The sequence below is a fragment of the Sturnus vulgaris genome, chromosome 15 (assembly GCF_052056855.1).
Source record: "Sturnus vulgaris isolate bStuVul1 chromosome 15, bStuVul1.hap1, whole genome shotgun sequence".
NCBI classification, from domain to species: domain Eukaryota; kingdom Metazoa; phylum Chordata; class Aves; order Passeriformes; family Sturnidae; genus Sturnus; species Sturnus vulgaris.
The window spans coordinates 4,608,260-4,632,140 of record NC_142257.1 but is presented as its reverse complement, the minus strand read 5'-3'; the positions used below and the strand labels follow the sequence as shown (position 1 = coordinate 4,632,140).

The window sequence follows — 23,881 nt, the reverse complement described above, 5'->3', positions numbered from 1 at the left end:
GTAGGGAAAGCTGATATTTAAAATTCTTCTCTTTGCCAGCAGTTCTTCAGCAAACACCTGAGCTCAAGGAATTCAGCTGCACTCCAGAAAAGAGGGTTCAGAGCAAACACAGCATCCAAGCCTAATCCCTGGAGGAAGTATTTGCTCCAAGAGCTCTGTCCAGATTTCTTCTGGAGCCAATGGAGAGAAATATCAGCTCTGATTTATCCCTCAGTGTTTAAGAGCAGCATTCACAGCTCATCTTAAGATATCACAGGAGTCAATTTAATCAGCCAGAAGAAAGGACCCCACTAGTTTGATTACATTCCTGTTGCACCTAAAGAAAAATCAAACCAGGTGAGGAGTTAAACTCCATATTTGGCTGTGTTTTCTCCCCTTCCTCCTCCAGTTTTCAGCCTCACACTTGCACCCCAGTTATTCCTTTTGCTCTTAGGAAAACCCAGAGACCCCACCTTGCACTGATGGCAGCAGCTGCCATGGGCACATTCAGCACCAGGTTTCAGGGAGCAGGTCCTGGCGTCACAGCAGGGGTTCCTGCAGTCCTGGAAGACAGAGAGAGATGCAGCAGAGTTCACAGGGCAGGTCTGAGGCTGCCCTGCTGCTCTCACACACGATGAGCCACACCCAAACACCCTCCCTTCCACAGCATCTCATGGTACCCAGCACGAGCTGAATGCCAGCACTGCACAGCCACCCTCTGATGGGACACAACTGGTTGTGCTCTCACATCTGGAGAGTCTGGGCTGCTGGCTCCAGCTCCCTTTGCTCTTACGAGGCAAAGGATGGATTTGCAGAAGTGAGATGCAGTGCTGAGAGAAGTCCTGTCCTTAACAGGAGTGAACTTATATATGAAGCTGCAACATCTGGAAGAATTTTTTCTCAGGGAGGGTTGTCAAGCATTGGGATGGGCTGCCCAGGGAGGTGGTGGAGTTACTGTCCCTGGAGATATTAAAGAAATGACTGGATATGGTTCAGTCCTGTGGTTCAGCTGACAAGGTGGTGATGGGTCACAGGTCGGACTTGATGACCTTGGAGGTCCTTTCCAACCTAAATGTATCTGTGATTCTGTGACCTAAAATCACTTTTTCATCTCCTTTTTAAATGAAGTTTCAATCACCTCTGTTCAGCCCTGGACCACACCATCCCTGAGTTCTGGGGTGGATTGTGCCACACACTGTGAAGTCAGGTGTAGTATTTTAGAACCTTGATTTACATTTACATAAAGGGAAGATATTTTTGTTTCCTGCACAAAGAAAACCTGATTACAGATCACATAACCATATTTGCAAAATACAAAATAAAAAATGTGTCCCACTAAACCCCAAATAGTTGGATCTGAACAACAATTGTTACCTCCACCTCTCCACAGTCACACTCCTCTCCCTCTTCCAAGTAGCCATTTCCACATTTCCCTCCACCATACATCCTTTTGGTGTCTGGCATGTTGGACAGACACATCCCTCCACCAGACTGCAGATACTTCTCCAGCTCTAGTCTGTTGCACTGGTTGAACACCTTGGGGAATGGGTGCCTGAATATGGACAGGGTAGAAAAACGTGAAGACAGGTCTGGGCAATGTTCAGAGAAGCAGAAGGGAGCACATGCAAATCCTGACAAGTGCCAAAGGACACAGGTCTCTCCCTGAAATTCTTGGAGTTGTGCTAAAGCAGAACGTGATTTCCTGTGCCTGCACTACACCTGAAGACAAGGTGAGACTGCACTGCAAGATGGTTTAGTAACACAATTGCCTCACAAAATAAACTTTATAGAACCAAAATACGTTGAGTTACATTTGATTGTGATTGCTGACAAGCATGGCTGTCCTCTCCTCCTCCTCAACACTGGAGCTGTGGCTTATTCCCAACTGGTTGAACAAGCCTGAGAATCCAGCACTTGGCCTGTGAAAAACTGCCTAACTGCTAAAAATAACATTAATTTTTTTCTTATCTACCATCTCATTTTGAAGAATGTGAATATTGTTTGCAACATGAATTATTAATTTCTACGTTATTAATTTCTACAACAAATTAATTAGTTGCTACAATGCCTGTGCACTCCATGTTTTGTTGTGCATGTGTGTGGATGTTGTGTGCCCTACTTGCATGCCACCGTGCTTTCACTTCTCACCCAGATGGTTTTGGGGGAAATGATGCACATAAAAGAAGATAGCTATGAAAAAAATCTGTTCAAACAGAGAAGGGCTTGAGGAAATGGTTAATGTGGCTTTAAGTGTATAGGTTCTTCTGGCATGTTTCGTGACTGAGTTGTAGAAATGTTTATGTTTCCTCATCCAAAATAAAAATTTGAATTCCTATGGGCTTCTAGAGCCACTTCTGCTTCCCCTTTTTCTCAAAGACTTCTTTCCTGTTAAACACAGGCTCTTACAAACCAAGGAGTATTCTTAAGAAAAGGGAACAGGAGAATTTTCCTTTTGCCTGACAGAGCTTCATTTTTAAACGCTGCCATTACCTAAGGCCAGTCTCAGGCAGGAATCAGTTCCTTGGGAACTAGCAAATTGCTACATCTCCATAACCTCCAGCAACAAACCCACTTTCACTCTATATTTCCAGTTCTTACTCCACCAAGGCTCTTGCAACAAAGCCCTTTGCATTCTCCCTGAGCCCATGCAAGAGGAACTCACCCAGTTGCAGAAGCCATGATGCAGCCCCCATCTGCTGCAGGGGTGGTACAGCAGCCAGCAGAATCGTGATTCATGCCAAAATTGTGTCCCATCTCGTGGGCAATGGTAGCAGCAACACCAATGGCATTATCAGAGTGGTCCTGTGCAAGGTCAAAGAGGCACATCAGCATTTACCTGTGCCTGTCCTGTGCACCTCTGGGTCAATGGGGTGAGGGGAACTTCTCATTTGTATAGGTAGAAAATATCTACTGAAGGTATTCCTGCCTATAAGCAGGTGAGTGGAGAACTTCACAGGAAATATTTTCTCCCTGGGCTTTAGGAGGCATCTATCCTATGTATCCACTGCTGGCAAGAAGCTTTATATCGAGTATTGGCAATTACTTACCATGTTTACTCCTCCTGACTGGAAATCAGAGCACATGGCCATCACGGGAGCCAAGCCTACTGTGGTACCTTTGAAGGGCACACCCCTAAAATCAACCCAGAAAGAGCATGAAATGGCACTGAGGCACTGGAGGAGGCAGAGAAATGCACCCAGCAGTGCACAGCTCCTTACACAGTGTCAGGGGGACACATCATCTTTATAGTGGCTTCCAGTGCAGGACATCATAGCAGAGCTACAAAGCCTTGAGGTTTGTTTATCTTGGACTGCTATTCTGTTTTACAGGCCAGCCAGACAATCCTAGATTTTATAATGGTTTGGTTCCAAAAAGTGTTCCTGCTGAGCTTTGCAACAAGCACAGAAAATACTACTGCATCCTTAGCTGAGTACTGTTTGCAAATACTTAATTCACCATAAGCCTGATATTTGCCAGCTTGGGATCTGGGGACTTGAGAGACTAGTAGGTAACACCTCTGAGGTGCAGCCATGCTCTGCTCCTGCCTCTGAGCTGGAATTCTGCTCCACCCTGACAGCACCTTTGAAATGGGAGCCCTGGAAATTGTGCTCGGGACATGACCAGATGGAGAGGAAATACAGTAATGTTAAAGGGGAAAAAAAAAAAAACCAACCAAAGAAAACAAGGGAAAAGGCATTGTATCTCTGCATTTCAACCCCCCAGGTCCTCTGACCCATCCTGGTGGATAAATGTCCATGGAAGAGGTATGGAGATCTGAGAGCTGCTGCAAATTTTTCTTGCAATGCCATTGCATTGCTGGCCAGGCTACTGGCCCTGATGAGATCAGTGGCCCATCAGTCCCAGGCCATCATCAGCTGGCTCCCAGCACCAGGGCTCTGTGTGTCAGTGGGATGGGTTAGGAATGAATGCTTTCCACAAAGCCACTTTGAATCCTGGAAGGATTTCTTGGTACAAACTGATTTCCCAGCCACCCAACCCACTTGTCAGAAGGAGGAGAAAGGAGCTTACGTGATTAGCTGGGCATTATCGTGTTTTCTGTGCAGCCTCTCTTTGCTACTCCAGGCCAGAAAGGACTTGAGGGTGGAGTAGGGATTCTCTGTCACCTCACATCTATCCCCATAATTCCAGATCTCCAGCCCCACCAAGGCAATCCGGATATTCAAGGCCCTGTAAAACTAAGATACAGGAAAGAGATGATAAAATGAGCACCACAAACTTATTTTACTGTGTTTGAAATCTTGAATATATACTGCTAATTGCTACTAGAGATCCACATGTCCAGAGAAGATGCTCCATCTGGAAGTGCATTTCAGCTTAGTGCTGAGCTCTGCAGACAGAAATGTGCAGAAACCTAAACTCAGCTGAAATAGAGACATTGATTTTCATTTTTGAATGAGTGACAAAGATATAATCTAGAGAAACAAAGACTGGAGACTGACATCATCTATGCAAAATTATGTCATATGTCAAAATTCCTGAAAAGAGTAAGGAAATAATCTTCTGTCCATGCCAAGAACAAACAGAAGCATTCATGAGTAGTGGAAGGAGCTTAAGGGGAGCAGAAAGGGAGTAGATCTGAAAAGCAAGGAAGTTTTACTTCAGCAGCACTAGATACCACTCCAGGGATGACTTCTGAAAGCTCCTTCCAGCTCTGCTTCCCAGGTTTTCTACCACTTCAAGTGAATACCTCAGCCCATTTTCAAAAAGCAGGACTTAAGTAACAGTATTTACAGAGATGTAGTAAAACACAAGGTGCTCATGCTGGCTCCAAGGAATGGAGATCCCCCCACCCCAATCTGGATTTGCAGCAATACAATTGTTTGGCAGATGCTGTCCCCAAGTCACTGGGAAGAATTGCCAAAACATTATTCTCTCTCCCAAAAAGCCAGCCTTCCTCTGGCCCAATTAATTCTCATATTTCATAGTCTGAGCCTTGCTCTCCTCCTTTCACACACATCCAATCTCACCTTATCTACGTAATTAGCAGCCTCCACTAATTTCTGCCTTGTTGCTTCAATGCTGAAGTGATGTTTCTGAAACTGAACAAAATGAACATGTCAGGCAGCACCAAGGCAACTCCAAGGAGCTGAAATGTGTTAAAACAAACCACATGATTCTGGAAATAAGAAGGTAACTGTGAAGTCTCCCTGCACTGCACATCTGACTTTAAACATTTAAGTACAGGTATATTCAGAATCTACCCTGGCACACCATGGCAGTGATGCCACTCAAGTGGTGGCACAGTGGAGCAACCCAAACTTATCAGTGCCCTCAGAGCCAGGGGCTAGCAAAGAATTGGCAAATGTGCCAGGTAAAATGTGTGATAACAGGACTTCATGTCTGAGGTCAAGGCTGCCTGAGCTCTCACACCTCACTCATCCAACCAATTTGCCTATTTAAGCCACCTGGCAATTAATGAGTTAATTTTAGCAGACTCTTCAGTTCAGAGAGTTAAAGTGGTAACATATTCAGATTTTTGTTAACAAATGACAAAATCTGAGACTTTTCTTCTAATGAGGGACATAGCAAAGAAAGGGCAGTTAACAACAACACTGTGAGACTCTGTCCCAGTTTTTCTGCTCAAATGGGGAACAACATATGGCAGCTCCTGGGTATTATGTGTTTTCTCAGTTTCCCTGGTGTCCTGCTGCCTAACAGAGAAACCAAAATAGGTTCTGCCTCTTTAGCTTTGTTCAGAATAAATTATAGCCCAGAGCACTGTGTGGTTTTCCCTACTGGAGTTTCAAGTTGTAAATTATGGATAGGACCAGCCTGGCTCCCGTCTGTGCTGGAGATTAAACAATCAGTAAAACACTGTGTGGTTTGCACTCAGTGTGTCTGGCCTGCTGTCCAGGCTGAGGATGGGGGAGGGATTGCTGACTTCACTCAGCTTCTCCCAGACCTATTCTGTGATCTGGAGCCTTAAAAATGTCTGTTTATATATTTGCTAGCAGCTCAGAGCAGAGCATAACCGCGGTTATCTTCTCTAGAGATTAAGTGTACTGCAGTTAGAAGCACATCACTCCTGGAAACCCCCAAATTTCCCTATTCTGAAGGCAGACTCTCCCAGCCAGAACTAGGACTGACCATTGCTACCCTGGGAGACCAGAACTGACCCTCAGCCCTCATCCAAATCACAACCTCTCCCCGGGCCAGTGGGGGCTGCCCAGACAAAAGTGACAAAGACACAGCTCTCCCTGTCCACTGAGAACCACTGGGATTCCCAGAGGAAACTTGCTGAGCCCCAGCAGCCCTCCCTGCCCCAGGAGATGCTGTGCCCAGTGCTCCATGGGTATAAAAATCCAATTTCTTACCTCTGCATAATCAGCCACAAGCAGGAGCTCTACGTACTTTGTAGCCTGCAGAGTGTCCCGTCTCACCTGCAGCAGCAATAACACTGGGTTATTGGGTTACTCTCCCAGTATTCCTCAAGAAACTCTTCACAAAACATTTTTACAAGTTATTTTCCCTAGTTTGTTCCTCACTGGCCATTCACCCCACCCCATCATGCACAAAATGTGATTGATTGAGGACAGCCAAGGTCAGTATAGCTAGAGCAAGTGCCCACAAGCCTGTCCTCAGCCCACCTTTTGTTTCTGTATTGGGTGTAGGAACAGCTACAGCCCACCACAGCCCCCAACACTCATTTACCTCCCTGCTGGAGTCACTATTTCACAATCATCTTGTTAGAAACCCTCCTAAATATCCTCCTTCATTTCAGTTTCTCAGCTGTGCTCCTAGGGAGCAGCAGGGCTGGGAAGCTGGGATATTTGGAGCATCATGCATGGATTCAGGCTGAGCCCTGCTCACCCTCTGGCCTGGTGATTTCATCCCACTTGTGAAGTTCCTGAGCCAATCTTCAGCTGCATTCCCAGTGCCCTGGTAGCCACAAGCTCCTCTCTGCAACCTCAGGTTGTCCACCCTGTAAATCAAGTGCTGGTTTGTGCTGTTGGGAGCTGGCTCCAAGATATAGCTGGAATTGCTGCTCAATACGATAAGTCCTCTGTTGAGACAGGAAGCAATAAAAGGGAAAGTTAATTACTATCACAGCAACTGGAGACAAATCCTTCTGCTGCTGCTGAGCTCCCATCTGACTCTGGCAAGACACTTATCCTTACCAGGCCAGTCAGTTCATTAATAAAAAGGGTGGGAATATTTTGAGTTCAGTGGGGGAAATCCCTGAGCTTCCATATATTAAAATCCATTCAGTGGGCCTCAGACATTGCGAGGCCATTGGAGCATGTGCTGCAAGCTGAGAAGTTTAACTTACAGCTTTTTCTTTAGGGGCAGTGGAAGTTTTTCTACCAATAAAAGAAATTTGTCTTTAACAGACCTGACCTGAAAAATATGAAGACTTTGTCAACAGGAAAAGCAGAGTTCTCTCTGGGTCATGCACACACCCAGATGGTTTTGGTTTTCTCAATGAGCATCTTACAGCCAAGGAGAGCTGGAAATCTGTGTGTGATGCCCTCTAGGAGATGTGTGGCTTGATGGGCACCACCCACACAGTGCAGGCTGAGAGTGAGAACAGCCACGTGTGCTCAGCTCCTGTGCCTCCCCAGCAATTAGAAAAAGATATCAAGGAGCTGCCAGCAGACACTGACAGCTCAGGGCTGCAGGAATCCTCTGCACACTGAACATCTCTGTCCCTCTGGAGCTGGAAAGCAGAGCCTAGGAAAACACAGGCTGACAGAAGCACTGCACACCTGTGACTGCTTTTGCTTTTGGAGTATTTATTGCAAGCCACAGGTGGCTGCACTGTCCTGTTTATCTCACTGGGCCCTTTGGCCTGTGCTACACTCACTAAGATGTCTCAGGTTTGCTTTGGCAGGGGCTGTTTCCTGGCTGGAGCCAGTCCCATCAGCACAGCTTCCAGCCAGGCTCCAGAGCAGATGACCACTAATGTCAATAAAGCCCGTGTGATGTCTTGGAAACAAACTCTGAGCTGGTGTAAATGAATGCAGCTCCTTGGTCACAACACAACACTACATTTACTCCTGGCTGAGGATACAGACCCCCTTTTCCAGCCAAAGACTCCATTACTCCCAAAATAAAGGTTTCACACACACAGCCCTGGCACCAACCAGGGAGAAAGCAGAGAGCAGGGCTGACAACCCGGGAGGGAGCTCGGACTTGAAGACTTTGCCCCAAAACACACGGAAAATTGCCAGCTGTGAGAGACTGGGAGAAGGTTTCTGACAAGTGTAGAGCACTGGGTTGGGACGTGGTGTGTCCTGTCCCTGGCTGTGATAAATGCAGCCCTGAGCCACTGACAAGATTAAATTGGACAAGACTAAATTTGCTGCAGTGGGCTCAAGTTAAACTCAGTCATTGCACCAGTCCACACTGGGGAAAGGGTGCTGGAACTGGTTAGGAAGCCGTGGCTATTAATGACACCCCAATTCCTGCATTTTCCCCAACATATCCCTTTTTATGCCCAGGCTGGGTAGGCTTTGAGAGCTGGTCCATCCACTCGGAGAGAACCAGGGCAGCCAGGCTGCTGCCAGCAGAGCTTGGGTGGCAGCACTTGAGCAGAGGCATTCCCAGGAGACATTCCCAGGGGCATTCCCAGGGGACATTCCCAGGGGCATTCCCAGGGGACATTCCCGGGGACATTCCCACATCTCCAGGCACTCACCGAAGCCCTTGGCAGGTGCTGAGGGTGACACTGGAGTGCTCCCAGCCACGCACGACCCCGTGGTAAAAACAATGTTCCTGCAAGGCAGAGAGAGACAGGGTTGGCAGGGCATGGATGGGATGGATATAAATGGGATGGACACAAAGGGGATGCACACGGGTGGGATGGACACAAAAGGGATGGACACGGGTGGGATGGATATAAATGGGATGGACACAAATGGGATGGACAGTAGGGCCCACAGCTGGTCTGTGGGTTAGAGAGGGTTAATGAATGAGGTTTGTTTTAAGAAGTATTCTCTGACCAAGGCAGTTGGCCTGAAGACCAAGAAGAGAAGAAGAAGAATATAAGCAAGAAGAAACCTGAAGCTGTGAGAGTATTTTTAGAAAGTTTTATGGAAAACAGAGGCGGAGATGGGTTTTACACCAATGAACGTTATGTTGACTAATAGTGACCAATGAAGAAAGTGTAAATTGTGTAGAGTGTATGAAAGAGAGTCGACTGTTGTAATAAATGGCATATCAGCCTTCTGAAATGTAGTGTGTGTATTTGTGTGTCACACACACCCCTACAGCAACAGGGATGGACATGGGTGGGATGGACACAAAGGGGATGGACATGAATGGGATGGATACACATGGGATGGACACAGATGGGACAGACACGAAGGGGATGGGCACAGGTGGGATGGACACGGGTGGGATGGACACGGGTGGGATGGACACGGCACATGTGCTGTATTTAGTGCCATGTGAACACTGCTGACACTCTGTAGTTGTTCCCTTTCTGCTGCATTTGGCAGCTGATTATCACTGCTAAATCTCTGAGGCTCTGCAGTGAAATTTGGCTTTTCAGCTGCCATGCACTGCCCGTGCCAGAGCATCAAACAGCTCCTTGTTGCCAGCAAAAATGGAGAGCTTTGAATCTCCAGGGAAAGGTCTCGGATGGCTGCTGCACTGGGACAGACCCAAAGCTTTCTGCCTGTGGCAGGAGCTGCCCATCGATGGCAGCTGGCCCGGGGTCAGACCCCAAGGGATGTGGCTCCAGCCCCAGAGAGGTGACACCGTGGGCAGTGGGGCAGCCCCGGTCCCAGCACTGCTGGTGAGACAAAGGCAGCCTCTGGCTGGGACAAGGAGGCTTTGGGGCAGAAAAGCCAACATATTCATTATATCCCTTCTCCTCACCCCAGGGCAGCAGTAGGAAAGATGATCTCATGGGGATTTTATCTCTTATTTTTGCTTTGTGACCAATGCACATCTTTGTGCTGCTGCAGCAGAGCCAGCCAAGCCTGTGTGAGATCAGTAATTTATGGGGTTTTTACTGAATGGGAGCTGGCTTATGGGGGCTGTTTTTCCCAAAGGGTGGGAAGGTCCCCGACATGGGGAACCTGGTGGCAAAACTAAAAGTAAGAGGGTGAGCAGTGTGAGGAATAAACACCAGCACCCAGAGAGAGGGGAGCAATGCTGGCGGCTGACCTTGGCTCTCATAACAGAGCTCAGGCAAAACAGAAAGATGTTTTTACCATTTTTGGGGGATGGAGCAGCTTTCCCACTGGAACCTCCCAGATCAGAAAGCTGGACTGCCTTCCCCTTTAGCTTAAAGCTGTGGGGATCTGTGCCCTCAAAAAAAAAAAAAAAAAAGAGCTCAGGAAGAAGAGGTTCTCCTGCATGCAGGCACAGCAGCAGGGAAGGATGTCTGCACTCACCGTGTGGGTCAGGGGGGTGCTCTGGGCTTGGCCAGTCTGGTTGTAGTGGGTCTCGGTGTAGCCTGGTGCAAAGAGGTTCCTGCAGACACAGTGGAGGGGGTGAAAGAAAAGTAAATTAAAAAATCAAGATGGTAAGACCTTTCTTTTGATCTGGATTTCTGCTTCTTAGGAATGCTGGAAAATCAGCTAGATCCAGCTTTCTGAGATCAGTGTAAATATTCCTCCTGCTGTGAATTATTGCTGTGGATTTGGGGCAGTCACTGGCAGGTGAGAGACAGGGATTCACAGGACACCAGCTGAGCTCTGTCTCTGCTCTCAGCATGTCCTTCCTGCCAGGCTCATGTTCAGGGAGCAGTGGCAGCTCCTTGTGGCCCAGGATCCATGGCAGGATCATCAGCATGGGCTGTGCTACCTGTGCAGAACACCCTCTGATGGCACAGCTGACCTTGCCCTTTCCATCTCCCTGCTGTCCTGGTGGGAGCTGAGCCCCTCTCACAGAGCACATCCTCTCCTGGAAGGGCCCCACAAGCCATCTAACTGCTCTTTCAAGTCATTTATTAAATTAAAACAATAACAGAGAGCCTGTCCTTGAGTTCAATTAGGCACCAAGATCCAATTCCAACAGCTTCAAGTGAATAACTCAGTTTTACATTAGGACTTTTAAAGACCCACCATCCCAACCTAATCACTGACCCTTAATGGGTACAAGTCTCTGTGCAGAGTTTTCTTTCTATTGCCAAATTATGCCCCAGATATACTGGGATTAAATTCAAAACACCCAGTCCAGCATAGCAAACACAACACAGGTCAGTTCAGGACACATCTGGGTGCTAGCGTGAGTCCTCAGCTCAAACCCAGACTGTCTCCACTGCCCAAATCTGAGTGCAATCATAAATCAATCTGTATCTGCATTTCAACTGCTGCCCAGAAGCCAGTTCACATCTTTGTTGTAGGAAAATGCTGATTCCCCAATTTGAATTTGTTCATGTCATCCCCATGTACACAATATTCTCCCTGTCTTCAACCCAGGATCTGACCAAAAGTCTATAAAAGGAGCTCCTGTGCACTGAATAGAAAGCATTTTGATTTTGTTCCAGAGGAAACAGCCTTTTTCTTTTTAAACATCTGCATTTGTTAAACAGTGATGTAAAAATTACAGCAAGTTAAAATCTGGGCCAAACCAAGAAGGTCATATCCTGTGTCCATCTCAGCAACCATAAAATGTAGATTTAAAGCAGTTTTTAAAAACAATAGTTTGTCTTGCAAAAATTTGGAGAAGGATCACAGAACATGCCCTTTTGATGAAATACACTCCTGCAGCAACCCCACGGTGCTGTCAGGCCACCAAAGTGCCACATTTGCCATCCATGAGGATGCCACATGCACTCTGGGCAGCTCCTTTGCATCTCTGTTTAAAGCCTGCAATGCACCAGATTTTAGAACTAAACTGCTAGAAAGCAGGGGAAAAAAGTTTTCTTCTTTGCTTTGCCTGATTTCTTTAAGCTGGATGAAGAAAACTGTATCACAAGCAAACACAAAGATTATTCCATCTTGGCTTTTGGTACCTGTCAGTCAGATCCTATCAACCTTGAAAGCATCTCTGTTTTAAAAAGGGACTGGGTGCCTGTGATATCTAATTAAATTACACCAGAATAACAGGAAAAAACCTTTTATCAGTATTTGAAAGTGCTTCATCCACCTGGCATCCAAAGGCTCAGACAGCTGAACAAGTATCCACAGTTTAACAACAGCTTAACTGTGCCACTGCTGTGTTTGATAGCATCTGATGTCAGGAAAGCAGCCTTTTATCTCCACTTTTAAGTTCAGCATAGCCCAGAAAAGCTCATTTTGTGTCTTTCTGATGTGTTAATTCTTATCACCAGACGCTATCAGTGATCAGAAGGCGAGGCTGCTGCCTTCAGCTGCCCCAGGTCTGTAAAACCAAGATAAGCAACATCCCACAGAACATAACTCCCTTCATCTCCCTGTCTGCAGCAGCTTGCTCAGCAAGGGTGCAAGAAACAAATATTTAATCAACAGATTGCATTAACTGGCAGGAAATTGCCCTGAGCGATGCTCTGGCAGGTATCTGGTGTGTGTCAGGGGCAGACAGAAGGGCACTGTGATCTGCCCTGTGCTATTAAAGCCAGACACGGTGGATTCCCAGCAGCTGAGGCTTTGCACAGCCTGCTTGTTTCATTCCCAAACAAGCACGCTTGTGTTTTCCTCCTGCTCCTTTATTCTTGGAAAGCATTAGCCATGAATAGCCACTTGATCTCCCCTTCAGCATCCCCCGGGAGGCTCCTCAGAGCTGTGACTCCTGCCCAGCCCTGGTGCTGAGCACCAGAGCCCAGGGCACAGGATGAGGCCACACAGCACAAGGGGTGTGCACATCCCTTCCCACTTGCACACTCAGGCTCCAGCCCCTCCTCGAGTGGATTAAAGAGCTTTGCCCGAATTTTTAGGAACACTTATGCAGCTGCTCAGCTGAAAGCCTGTGTCATCTCCATGTTGCAACTCTCAAGCCTCTCTGCACCACTTGACTCCTGCTCTACACCACAGGGTCCCTAAGAAAAATCCATTATTCTGAGCTTGAAACAGTCCTCTTTTGAAGACAGTTCCCTTAGTGCAGGGGGGGCCTGGGGCTCTTGCAGCACTGCCAGAAAGGGCTATCACAGGGGATTGCACAAGGTGTGGTGGGGAGGGCAGTGAGCAAAGAGGAAAAACAACAGAACATCTTGCAACATTCTTGGTGTCTTATTTTGAGCCTGTAAAATTTCATTCCCAGCCCAACTCACTTCTTTAGTAAGCACCAAGCTTTTCACCAAACTGTCAATAAACAGCAAACAAACCTTCTTGTCACCAAGAGAGCACCAGAGTAATCAACTAGTCTTGACTCTCTTTTCCACGTGTACCAGTTGTTGGATAAACAGCAGAGAAACACCCATAACCCAAAACCTTCTCTGCCATCATTTCAGGACAACATCCCTGCCAGATTGAACAGCTGATTCTAGGGGAGCTCAGCCCTGCAAAGCACTGATGGAAGTTTCCAGAAGAACACAGAGTTCATCTCCTTGCTGGAGAAGGAAAGCCTGGAAAAAAACTGCACGATTTGATTCTTTCTTCTCAGTTACATTACATGCCTCAGTGACCACTCCTGCAGCAGCTCATGCTGAAGCTGCAGAAGTCTGGATGCAAAAGAACATCACTTAAAGGTTTCTGAGATCCAGTCAGGCAGCTGGCAGATCGCTAGCACACATCATCTTCCTAAAAGGCAGCACAGAGTCTCTCATTAGAGGAGTTATCAGCATGAAGAATTGATGAAGTCAGAGAAAAAGCTGCTTTGGGATGGGAGCTCCCTCCTTTGCTAAAGCTCAACAGCAGCTGCAGCCAGTGTGGGGCCAGGGCAAGCTGCATGCAAGCACTGGGGATGTTCTGGAGAAGCCTCACACCTTTCCAGCAGGGACCAGCCTTCGGCAAGATCAGTCAATCCCCAGCTCAGCCTCCAAGCACAGGGTGGAATAGCCTGCTCTTGGCAGGAATCGTTCCCCAGGAAGCCTTGGGAGCCAGGTTGGATACAAGTGAGGGAGCCAAAGGCAGGGAGAGTGGCTCAGTGCCATAATGTACAGATGGCCTGAGTGGTTCCTGCTGATGGCCGTGGTGGAGCCGTGCTGGTCCCTCTGCAGCCTGTCAATGATATCATTGTTTGACACAAAGCCCTCCTCCCTGGGCTGCTCCCTGCGTGCAGAGCTGAGAGCACAGGGCAGCCTGGCTCTGCCGGGATGCTCTGCCAGGGGTTCACATCCTGCACTCGTGAGCTGAGATGGTTCTCAACAGGAGAGGCTGAGGGCAAACCCAGCTCTCTTGGCAGGCAGTGCCCCTGTGGCACTGGGGACAGGGAAAGGACGTGGCTGTCAGCTCGTCTGGCCACTGCTGAGGAGCAGAGAAGCAGCTGGGGGAAGAGGGGCTGCACAGCACACCCAAACACTCCCAAAACCAGAAGGAAAGCTGGGCCCTGCTCGCTGGACTGTGTCCTCTCGAGGGAGTGCACATTTCCAGCTGCTCTAGAGAACCTCACCCCTATTTTCTTGATGAATGGGAGCAGTTTTGCCTATAAAACATCACTTGTCAGCACACGCCTAAGAGGAGCTCAGGGCTGCCATGAACACACTCAGTTGCACCAGCCTGAGATCACCCAGGGGGCCCCAGCAGCATTCTGATGCTCTTATTAATTAGAGCAAGAAGGACTTTTAATAATTCTGTCCCATCAGCAATCTTGTTTGGGTTCATTTTACAGAGGGGCTAGTCTGCATGGACAGCTGCCAGTTCAGAAACACCCAGCAGTATCTGGGAGATGGACATGGTTTTTATTTCCTCCCAAAAAACAAAAGCCAAATGGTCCATGAAGCTCTCACGAGAAACACTGACATTGATTTTTCAGTCGTGAGACCAAGGAAAGTGAAGCCTGCAGTCTCTTACATCTCTTTCCCTGTCCCTTTCCTCAAATCACAATAAATCTGTCCAGCCAGGCTGCCAGCAACTGGGGGTGGAGGGAATTGATTTTCCCAAGAAACTTTAGACATGAAATTTCCATCTACAATTTGTAGTCCCTCTCCATTGTCTCTCAACAGGATCCAAGTAGGGTAAGAAGGGGAATGTGAACTCTTGCCTCTCAGTCACTTAAATGCTCCCCAAAGCCAGAATTTATTATCAAAATCTGAAGTGGCCCCATGTTGAACACTACCAACACATGACTCATGACAATACAAGCAGGCAGGCCTGTTTTCCATATCCACCACTACTGGGAAATGAGAGATTTTAAGCCTCTGGAATATTGCAGTCAAAACCTGGCACTTCATAAAACCGAAGAAATCTAATTTTTTTCTTTCCTTAGTGAGTTCCATTCAGATGAATCCTGGAGCTCTTAAGCTCCCTTCCTCTAGAGCTTTTGCTAAGAAAATGTTTATTGTGTAAACACAGCAATTTGGAAGGGAAAAGTGGCTTCCCAACTATTGAGGTGGAACTAAACAAGCCATTTGTAAGGTCTAGGAAAGCATCACAGACTAAAGACTTTTCCCACCCACATCATCTGTAACATTCACTGTGTAAATTATGTTACAGCACCCAAGCAAGATTTGTCATATAGACCCTTGTCTTACCAATAGGAAACATAAAAGTTGCCCAGAGAGGAAAAAGGAAATGAAATAAATGGAAAACTGGCTGATAATGAGTCAGTGCACAAAAGATTTTAAAGGCTCAATTTCTCAGTCTCTTCCTCTCTGCCCCACACAGAAGAATCATTGAATATCCTGAGGGAATCAGGAAGCTGAAAAGCAGCTGTGGCTTTCCAGGTCCCACCCCTGTTTTTTCTGATGATTCCAAGAGACAGTAGAGCAGGATAAACTCAATTTCCCCCTCTGCATAACCCTTAACCCCTGCCCATGAAGGAAGCCCATTAGACACTGATGATGTGCAGCCCATCAGTGCAATAATCTCATATATCCTTCCTGCTCAGAAATGGGCAGCAACTTCCTCACTCAGTTGGTAGGAGAGGCCCTGGAAATGTGCAAAAGCAGGAAACACTGGAATACAAGTGACACACAGATCTTTTACTGCACCACTGAGGGAATCAGGCTGGATGGGAGTGCTTGTCACCTTCCCAGGTGGGGCCAGCAGAGCTTGGAATTGATACTGCTCCTTATCAGAGTGGCTTAAAACCAACTTTCTATTGGCTCCTGAGGTCAGACCAGATGAGGTCTGGACCTCCTTTGCTGTGTCCTCAGGCAGTTCCTGCACATCTCCACTGGGGCTCTGCCACCCAGAGCAGTGGCCAGAAAAAAGGAGCCGAAACAAACAGCTCCAGGCTGTCCCAGGGATTCACACACAGACAGGGACACCCCCTGGAGAAGCCTCCAATGCCCACGGCAGCTGAGAGGGAGAGAGGAGAGGAGAGGAGAGAGAGGAGAGGAGAGGAGAGGAGAGGAGGAGGAGGAAGGAGAGGAGAGGAGAGGAGAGGAGAGGAGAGGAGAGGAGAGGAGAGGAGAGGAGAGGAGAGGAGAGGAGAGGAGAGGAGAGGAGAGGAGAGGAGAGGAGAGGAGAGGAGAGGAGAGGAGAGGAGAGGAGAGGAGAGGAGAGGAGAGGAGAGGAGAGGAGAGGAGAGGAGAGGAGAGGAGAGGAGAGGAGAGGAGAGGAGAGGAGAGGAGAGGAGAGGAGAGGAGAGGAGAGAAGAGAAGAGAAGAGAAGAGAAGAGAAGAGAAGAGAAGAGAAGAGAAAGAGAAGAGAAGAGAAGAGAAGAGAAGAGAAGAGAAGAGGAGAGGAGAGGAGAGGAGAGAAGAGAAGAGAAGAGAAGAGAAGAGAAGAGAAGAGAAGAGAAGAGAAGAGAAGAGAAGAGAAGAGAAGAGAAGAGAAGAGAAGAGAAGAGAAGAGAAGAGAAGAGAAGAGAGAAGAGAAGAGAAGAGAAGAGAAGAGAAGAGAAGAGAAGAGAGAAGAGAAGAGAAGAGAAGAGAAGAGAAGAGAGAAGAGGAGAGAAGAGGAGAGAATTTTGTGTTCCCTTTCCTTCACTGAGGTGAGAAGACAAATTCCATGCAGGTTTCTGCAGAGTAAATGAGAGCTCTCCTCTTCACTAAGAAAAGGCTCACACCAGGCAGTGCTGCCACACACATTGAGAGGCTCTCAGCCCTGTCCCTGTTTGGCTCAAAGCTGCTTTTTATTAACAAATGCAAATGCCTTTTAAAAAAAAAAGTCACTTTTCATCCAAGGTTTGGGACTCAAGATTCTTCCGCCCCTAAGCCCCAGCCAAATTTAAAGCTGCTTTATAGGCAACTCTCCATATATTTGTTGTTTGTGCAGCTTTGAGCTTTCCAATCCCACAGCTGCAGGACGTGGATTTGAGTCATTTAAAACAAGCCAGAGTCATTTGAGTGATATATTTTGTCATTATCCTGAAATGTTGATGTGTTCATGAACTCTGCTTGAAACTCCAGTGTGCTTCTGATTTCTTATCAAATTCCTGGACAGGAAATAATGCAATATTATGTAAACTGCTAATGCAGTTATTGTATTCACAGATATATGAAGCCCAAATGCAGATGTGTAATGAGCTTATTGCAAAACACTGGGTTGGGCACAGCTCTGAAGCAAGATGTGCAATAATTTCTGTGTTTCACCTCTGTGGATGAACATGATGTCCTTTTCATATGGAATATGAAATTGGGTGGTGTGAACGTTTCTTCCACATATTGAAACTAGAATGTTTCTTCTAAAGCTTCCATCCCTACCAAAGTACAGATTATGACACTTCCTCTACTTTTCAAATTTTATCAGTTGTCTCTCCAGAAAGAGAGTGGGGAATGTGCAATAAGGCTGCCTAATCCACTAAGAACATCACCTGAAGCAGTTCCAGTGGCTTGGCATATCTCCTTTCTAGTTCTGGGAACCACTGGGTGAATCATATCCCAACCAAACCCAAATTATGCCAATCATGTAATGCTTTCCTTCAATGATGGGAGTCTGGGATGTGGGTACAAGGGCAAAATGTGGGCCAGGTGGGTGCATTCACATCCCTGTGCTCAGCCCGGGGACAAGGAGGAGCACAGCACCAACCTCAGCAGCAAAGCTGGTTTCCAAAGGCTCCTCTAAACTGGAGCAATTAAATGGCCCAATATTCTGAGGCTTATTTTAGTTTGAAAAGTCTCAAGTGCCTTCCTTAAAGTTGCAGTTCTCTTATGCCCATTTTCACATGAATCTGCAACCTGGAGCTTCCAGATTTTGTACAGCTTTGAAGGGACAGTTCCCACTTGGGGGACTTCACTTTTTCTCCAGTGCCTGGGCAACTAACTCTTCCCAGAAGAAGTCCTGGATGCTGCAGCTACTCAGCACCCCAAACCTAATCCAGAACCTCAGCTTCCCCTGTAAGACAAGCAAGAGCAGTGATGAGCTCCTGTGAAGCAACTCCAGGCTGGGCTCTGCCTTGCCACACTCTTCAACAAGGAGAGGACGTTTGCCTCCACTTAAAAGTGCTCTGTGGATGCTGATAAATACCCAGGGCTCCCAGGGACTTCATCATTCCTGTTCTAAGTCTCTAAATTACTTCAGCACTTTCACAAGTCTCTGAGAAGTGGAGCCTTTCCACTAATTGCATTCTGTGATTGTACCCCCACCTTTCTTGAGCTTGGCAAGACTAGCACATGAAGCACTGCTATCTGTGAATCACTTCCATTTTCCACTGAAAATAAAAATTACAAGCTCCAAACCAGTTGCTGTATTTCATCAGCACTTATAAAGGAGATCCATCCTGCAGTGGAAGTGTGTGCACACATCCAGGCCTGTGTGTATACATCTCAATGAATGAAAATGTATTTCAGGAAATAAACACAATAGGACCCTTCTATTATTATAACTCTGTTTACTAACACCAGAGGGTTTTTCTGTGCTGGAAATAGCACAGCACCTCTCCCATGAACACCTGGAGCTTACATCACTGTGCTTGGAGCTGAAACAGATCAACTCAGCAAGGATCTTTTCCTTGGCCAGCTTCTGCTGTGACAGAAATATTGACCTTTGCACAGCAACTGCAGAATCAGCAAGACCTGGCAGTGCTGGAAGGAGACCCCCAGCAGCACCAGAGGCTGTGCTGCTTCCAGGCTCAGGTCAGACCTGCCATGGTACCACTGTCAGCAGCAGCTATTCCCCCAGACAGGACTGGCTGAGCAGTGCTCATGGTGCCTGCTCTTATTTTCCCAGCTGAAACATGCTAAAAAACACAATTTATAGCTGTTTCTGTTGAGTTCCACACTGGTGCATGACTGCCTGTGAAAAGCATCCAGTTTTTGCAGCACTGGAACTGTCAGTTGCTTTTGTGACTTTTTACAGAAAACACCTCATAGGAAGTACTCTCTTCCATCAGCCTTCATGCTTTACTGCAGACAGTGACAAAAAAACTCTGTTTTTTCTCCAAAACACCCTGAATATCATTTAGGTTTATGCACTGCCATCAGAACTAGTAAGATCTTCAGACATTGCACTCTTCCAGGAGGAAAGCTGAGCCCTCAATCTCTGTGGTTGGGATATCCATAAAATACATTTAAAATATAAACAGGGTCATTATTCTGAAGTTATTATTCCTACTGATTCTAGCAGACAAACATTTGGTTGTATTTCTTCAAACCCATTTAAAAATAAATAGAACACCAACAGTGTAAGTGGACTGCTGAGCAAAGACAAGCTTCTTGCAGCTAAATTCCCAGCTGCTATTCCACTCCTGGAAACTACAGGGCTCTGGGGTGGCCTCCAGACCAGAATCCTCCCTACCTTAATCTCCTGCAGCTTCAGCTGAATTCAATATGCATCACACCCTATGATAGCACACAGCATTACTCTCACATGCCTGAGAGGAGGCTGCAATTCAGTTAATGCAAAAACAATTTTTCAGTCTGCTTTAGTATGAGGGGCACTAATGGAATTGGAACTGTCAGATCATGTCTCCCAGGAAGCAGAGCAGGACCTCTTTGGATCACAGCAAATGAAATCCTCGTTAGAGTCACACTGACTCTAAAGCACTGAGACATTTAGTAAATAGGGAGCTTCATATCAGCAACATTTCCCAGTTAATGTAGGAAGAATTATGATGCAAAAATAAGTTTATACACTGAGGGCCAGGTCACCATCTGTTTTTTTTGCTGACAAAGCTCTGCTATAGTGTGCTGCTTGGCTGATTAATATCTGAGGGGACTTGGAATAACCTTGAAATCCAGTGAAGGACTTCCACATCCTGTCTTTATCAAAACCCTGTTGAAGTCAGTGGAGGTTTTCCTGTTGATGTCACTGTAATCCTTATTCATTATTTAAGTGGGATCACAGTGCAGAGCACAAACACACTTACCTGTTTTTCTCCAGTTCCAAGATGAGCTCCTGGCCTTCTGCCTTTACTGTAACTTCAGCTCGGGGTGGATGCTGCATGCAGGAGACAGGGTGCCTGTTATTCATACATCATAATTATGAACACAAACACAAACTGGAAACTGCAGCTGACCTTAAACCACCCCTTGCCTTCCTCCTGCTTCAGACCTGGAGTGAAGGGGAAGGGAAGGGATGCACCACAGTGGCTCCCAGCCCCAGGCACGCTGCTGCATCTCACAGCACAGCCATGCAGGGCCAGGAATGCTGCTGGGATGCTGTACCTGAGCTAGAGACACCACCTGGCCTCTCAGGAGCAATAAAGTGCTCAGGCGAGGCAACAAGTCCTGGTGCTGGAGTGCTTGGAGGTGCCGCTGCATGGGAAGAGCTCCCTGCACCTCCCTCTCTGTAGATTGTGCTCAGCACAACATCCCAGCTTGCCCCAGAGGCTGAAGAGTCAAATATCTGAGCTAGTTAGCCAAAGCTGCCTTTGTTGTCACTGCAGAAAGACATTTTTAGGAGCCTATTTCAGGACAAGAGGAATCACGCCTCTTCCAGAGATTTTCACATCATTCCTTTACTGGCAGAAAGTGCCAGAAAAAGGCAGAGAACAGGGATCCTTGGATGCCTTCAGACTCCAGCCATTGCACAGACAGCATTTCAGGCCTCCCCAGGGCCTGCTGGTACACCCCAATTTCTTAGTGCCATGGCAAATGCATACACTAACCCCAGCATTAAAAAAAAAAAAAAAAAAAATCATTCCAGAGGTTTAAAGCATAGAATAAGATTTTTAGAGGAGCAACTAGAAGAGGCTCTGAGGTCTGCAGTTTTATCTCCCTCAAAGCAGAACCACTACATAAAGTCAGCTTGGGGTTTCCAAGTCTGAACGCTTTCTTGTAGAGAAAATGGATGAAAAAATTTCCCAGAAGAGAAATAACTCATATTAATATAACAATGCACTTTATTCAGCTGGAAGAAGAAAATAAATCATGAGGGTTAGTGAAATTATTAACCCCTTGTATTTTCTAAGTCAGTGTTGGGGGAGACTTTGCAGAACAGAACATTGAAAGTGAAAGACAGCAAGGCTGACTGAATGGGATGTTCTGCCAGCTCATTGCCATCTCAGCAAATACAAATATCTCTTCCTATCAGCTCCTTGCTCATATTCTGGGTTTTGCTCATCCTTCCTTCAGTTTCCAGGATGTGGCATCAGGCCCACGCAGATGATGCAAAACAACTTAATACATTTAGGATGTACAAAAAGGGATAATTGCAAGAAGCAGAGCTTCTTTTACTGAATCACAGGTGCTCAATTCATATCAGGGTAGGTCTGTGCCTCATTCAGAAACATGAAAGCAGTGCAAGCCTGCTTTGTCCATAGCTGAGGATCTCCATCACCATAAAAATCTCTTCACAAAGGTTGTGCAAGTATCATTATTACTAATATCACCCTCCCTTCTCCTTCACTAATCCCACTGCTCCAGTCCATCACTTGCTGTGTAAATGAAATATCCCAGCTGTATATAAGCTTTGCTAACACTCATTTCAGAGCCAATGGGAACTTGCCTGAAACAAACCAAGTGCGACCCCTGAGACCCAGCAAATTTATATAAGGGGAAATGTACTCCAGATGTATTTGTATCATTATCAATAACAGAACCAAAACTTGCAGGCAGTACTGCAAGGGCATTTTAAAAAGAATAAAGATCATGAGAGAATCACTTTATGGTTTTTTGTGGTTTTTTTGTAATAGAACACAACGATAAATTTTAGAAAGCCTCATAATATGGAAAAGACCCATTAATAAATTCCCAGTTAACACCACTGCATTCAAGAGAAACGGCACATCTCCATAATGCTGAGCTTCCCTTTTTTTGTTGTTCACCATGTAAAAAAATACCCTGTGGGCTTTCCTCTTTCTGTTGACCACAAAACTGCAATTCCTTCTTGATTGCAACAACACCAAGCCTGGGAAGCTTGTGTTTTGTATTTGATGATGCCTGGACCCCAGTGGTTGTCAGAGTCTGGAAGCTATTGAGACACCACTTCCACTATCCATCACTATCCATCCACCCATGGAACAGCACAGGGGTGAGATGTGTATTAACACACAGTGTCTGAGACACAGCCAAACCCACCTGAGCTGCTGGTTGGCTTTTCTTACCTAGTGAAGCACCCTCACAGCTGGGATTCACAGAACCAGAGAATAGTTTGGGCTGGAAAGGATCTTAAAGATCATCTTGTTCCATCCCTGTGCCATTGGGCTGGAACACCTTCCACTAGGAAAGATAGCTCCAAGCCCCACCCAGCCTGGCCTTGCACACATCCAGGGATGCACCCACAGCTTCTCTGGGCAGAGAAGCTCCCAGTACCTCACCGCCTCACAGTCAAAAATTTCTGCCAAATATCTCATCTAAACCTGCCCTTTTTCAGCTTAAAGCCATTCTCTCTTGTTTTGTCACTCCACACCTTTGTGAAAAGTCCCTCTCCAGCTCTCTTGTAGCTCTTTTAGGTACTGAAAGGTGCCACAAGATCTTTCCAGAGAGTTCTCCAGGATGAACAACCCCAACTCTCTCAGTCTGTCTTCATAGGAGAGGTGTTACAGCTCTTGGGGCATCTTCACTGCCCAGCCCTGGCCTGGCTCCTGCAGGTCGATATCTTTCCTGTGCTGGGGATCCCAGACACAGCACTGCAGGTGAGGTTTCACCTGACCAGAGAGAATCCTCTCTCTTGACCTGCTGGTCACACTTGTTTTGATGCAGTTCAGGACACAGATGGCTTTCTGGGCTTATCTTCTCCTACAGCAGATTCTTCTATCCAGCTGTTCCCTAAGTGCTACCGATTGTATGGCTCCCCTTTCACAGGCACGGATCAGGTAGATGCAGATCGAGGCTTTAAGGCATGGCAGAGGGTGAATGCAGCTCCCAGAAGCTCCAGCCAGCTCACCCAGCCTTCCCTGCGATCTGCAGGAGCTATGGCAGCTCCCGGCCCATCCCGGCAGCTTAACAAACCCAAAACGCGCATCGCCAGGTGCTGTGCTACCGCGACATCCTCCCCCCTGCCCCCCCAAAGGTAAATCTGCAAACAAAACAGAAACCAAGCGCTGAGAGCGACCTACCTTGGGGCTTCCGAGGCCACTCGGGGCTGCCCAGAGCGGCTCCACCAGCTCGGGCTGGAGCCGCTCCTCGGCGGCCGCGGCTGCGGAGACAAGAGGAGCGGCTCAGCATCCCTGACCCCTCCGCATCCCGGCCTCAGGCAGCGCGAAGCCGGGGCGGCAGAGGAGAGGGAGCTGTGTGCTGATTGTAGGAGAAGCAGGAGGATCCCCCACCCCATCCATCCATCCATCCATCCATAGCCGCAGCTCTGGCGGAGGGCTGTCGCGCTCCAGGCCAAGCATCCTGCACTCGGATCGAGCACCCCGCGCTCGGACCGGGCACTCTGCACCAGGACCGAGCATCCCGCACCAGGACCCGGCATCCCACAGCCAGACTGAGCATCCCGTACTCAGACAGGGCACCCCACACCCGGACCCGGCACCCCGCACCAGGACCGAGCATCCCGCACTCACGGGGCGGCGGCCGCAGCAGCAGCGAGAGGGCGATGCCGCAGAGCAGCCCCCGGCCCCGCATGGCTCCGGCGGAGCA

The 23,881-nt window shown here is 47.4% G+C and overlaps 1 protein-coding gene across 1 annotated transcript in view; it reads right to left on the bottom strand.

Moving 5' to 3' along the window:
- ADAM19 (ADAM metallopeptidase domain 19) overlaps nucleotides 1–23,881 on the bottom strand; it is a 33,232-nt gene extending 9,351 nt beyond the window's left edge. Inside the window, exons 1-13 of the mRNA XM_014875937.2 lie at nucleotides 23,806–23,881; nucleotides 23,356–23,435; nucleotides 20,224–20,294; nucleotides 10,344–10,422; nucleotides 8,639–8,715; nucleotides 6,811–7,003; nucleotides 6,315–6,380; nucleotides 4,968–5,039; nucleotides 4,009–4,175; nucleotides 3,027–3,111; nucleotides 2,642–2,781; nucleotides 1,354–1,531; nucleotides 453–542 (exon numbers count right to left, since the gene is read on the bottom strand). Of these exons, the coding sequence (XP_014731423.2) occupies nucleotides 453–542; nucleotides 1,354–1,531; nucleotides 2,642–2,781; nucleotides 3,027–3,111; nucleotides 4,009–4,175; nucleotides 4,968–5,039; nucleotides 6,315–6,380; nucleotides 6,811–7,003; nucleotides 8,639–8,715; nucleotides 10,344–10,422; nucleotides 20,224–20,294; nucleotides 23,356–23,435; nucleotides 23,806–23,866 (1,359 nt within the window). The 5' untranslated portion in view covers nucleotides 23,867–23,881. The remainder of the gene's footprint in view (nucleotides 1–452; nucleotides 543–1,353; nucleotides 1,532–2,641; nucleotides 2,782–3,026; nucleotides 3,112–4,008; nucleotides 4,176–4,967; nucleotides 5,040–6,314; nucleotides 6,381–6,810; nucleotides 7,004–8,638; nucleotides 8,716–10,343; nucleotides 10,423–20,223; nucleotides 20,295–23,355; nucleotides 23,436–23,805) is intronic.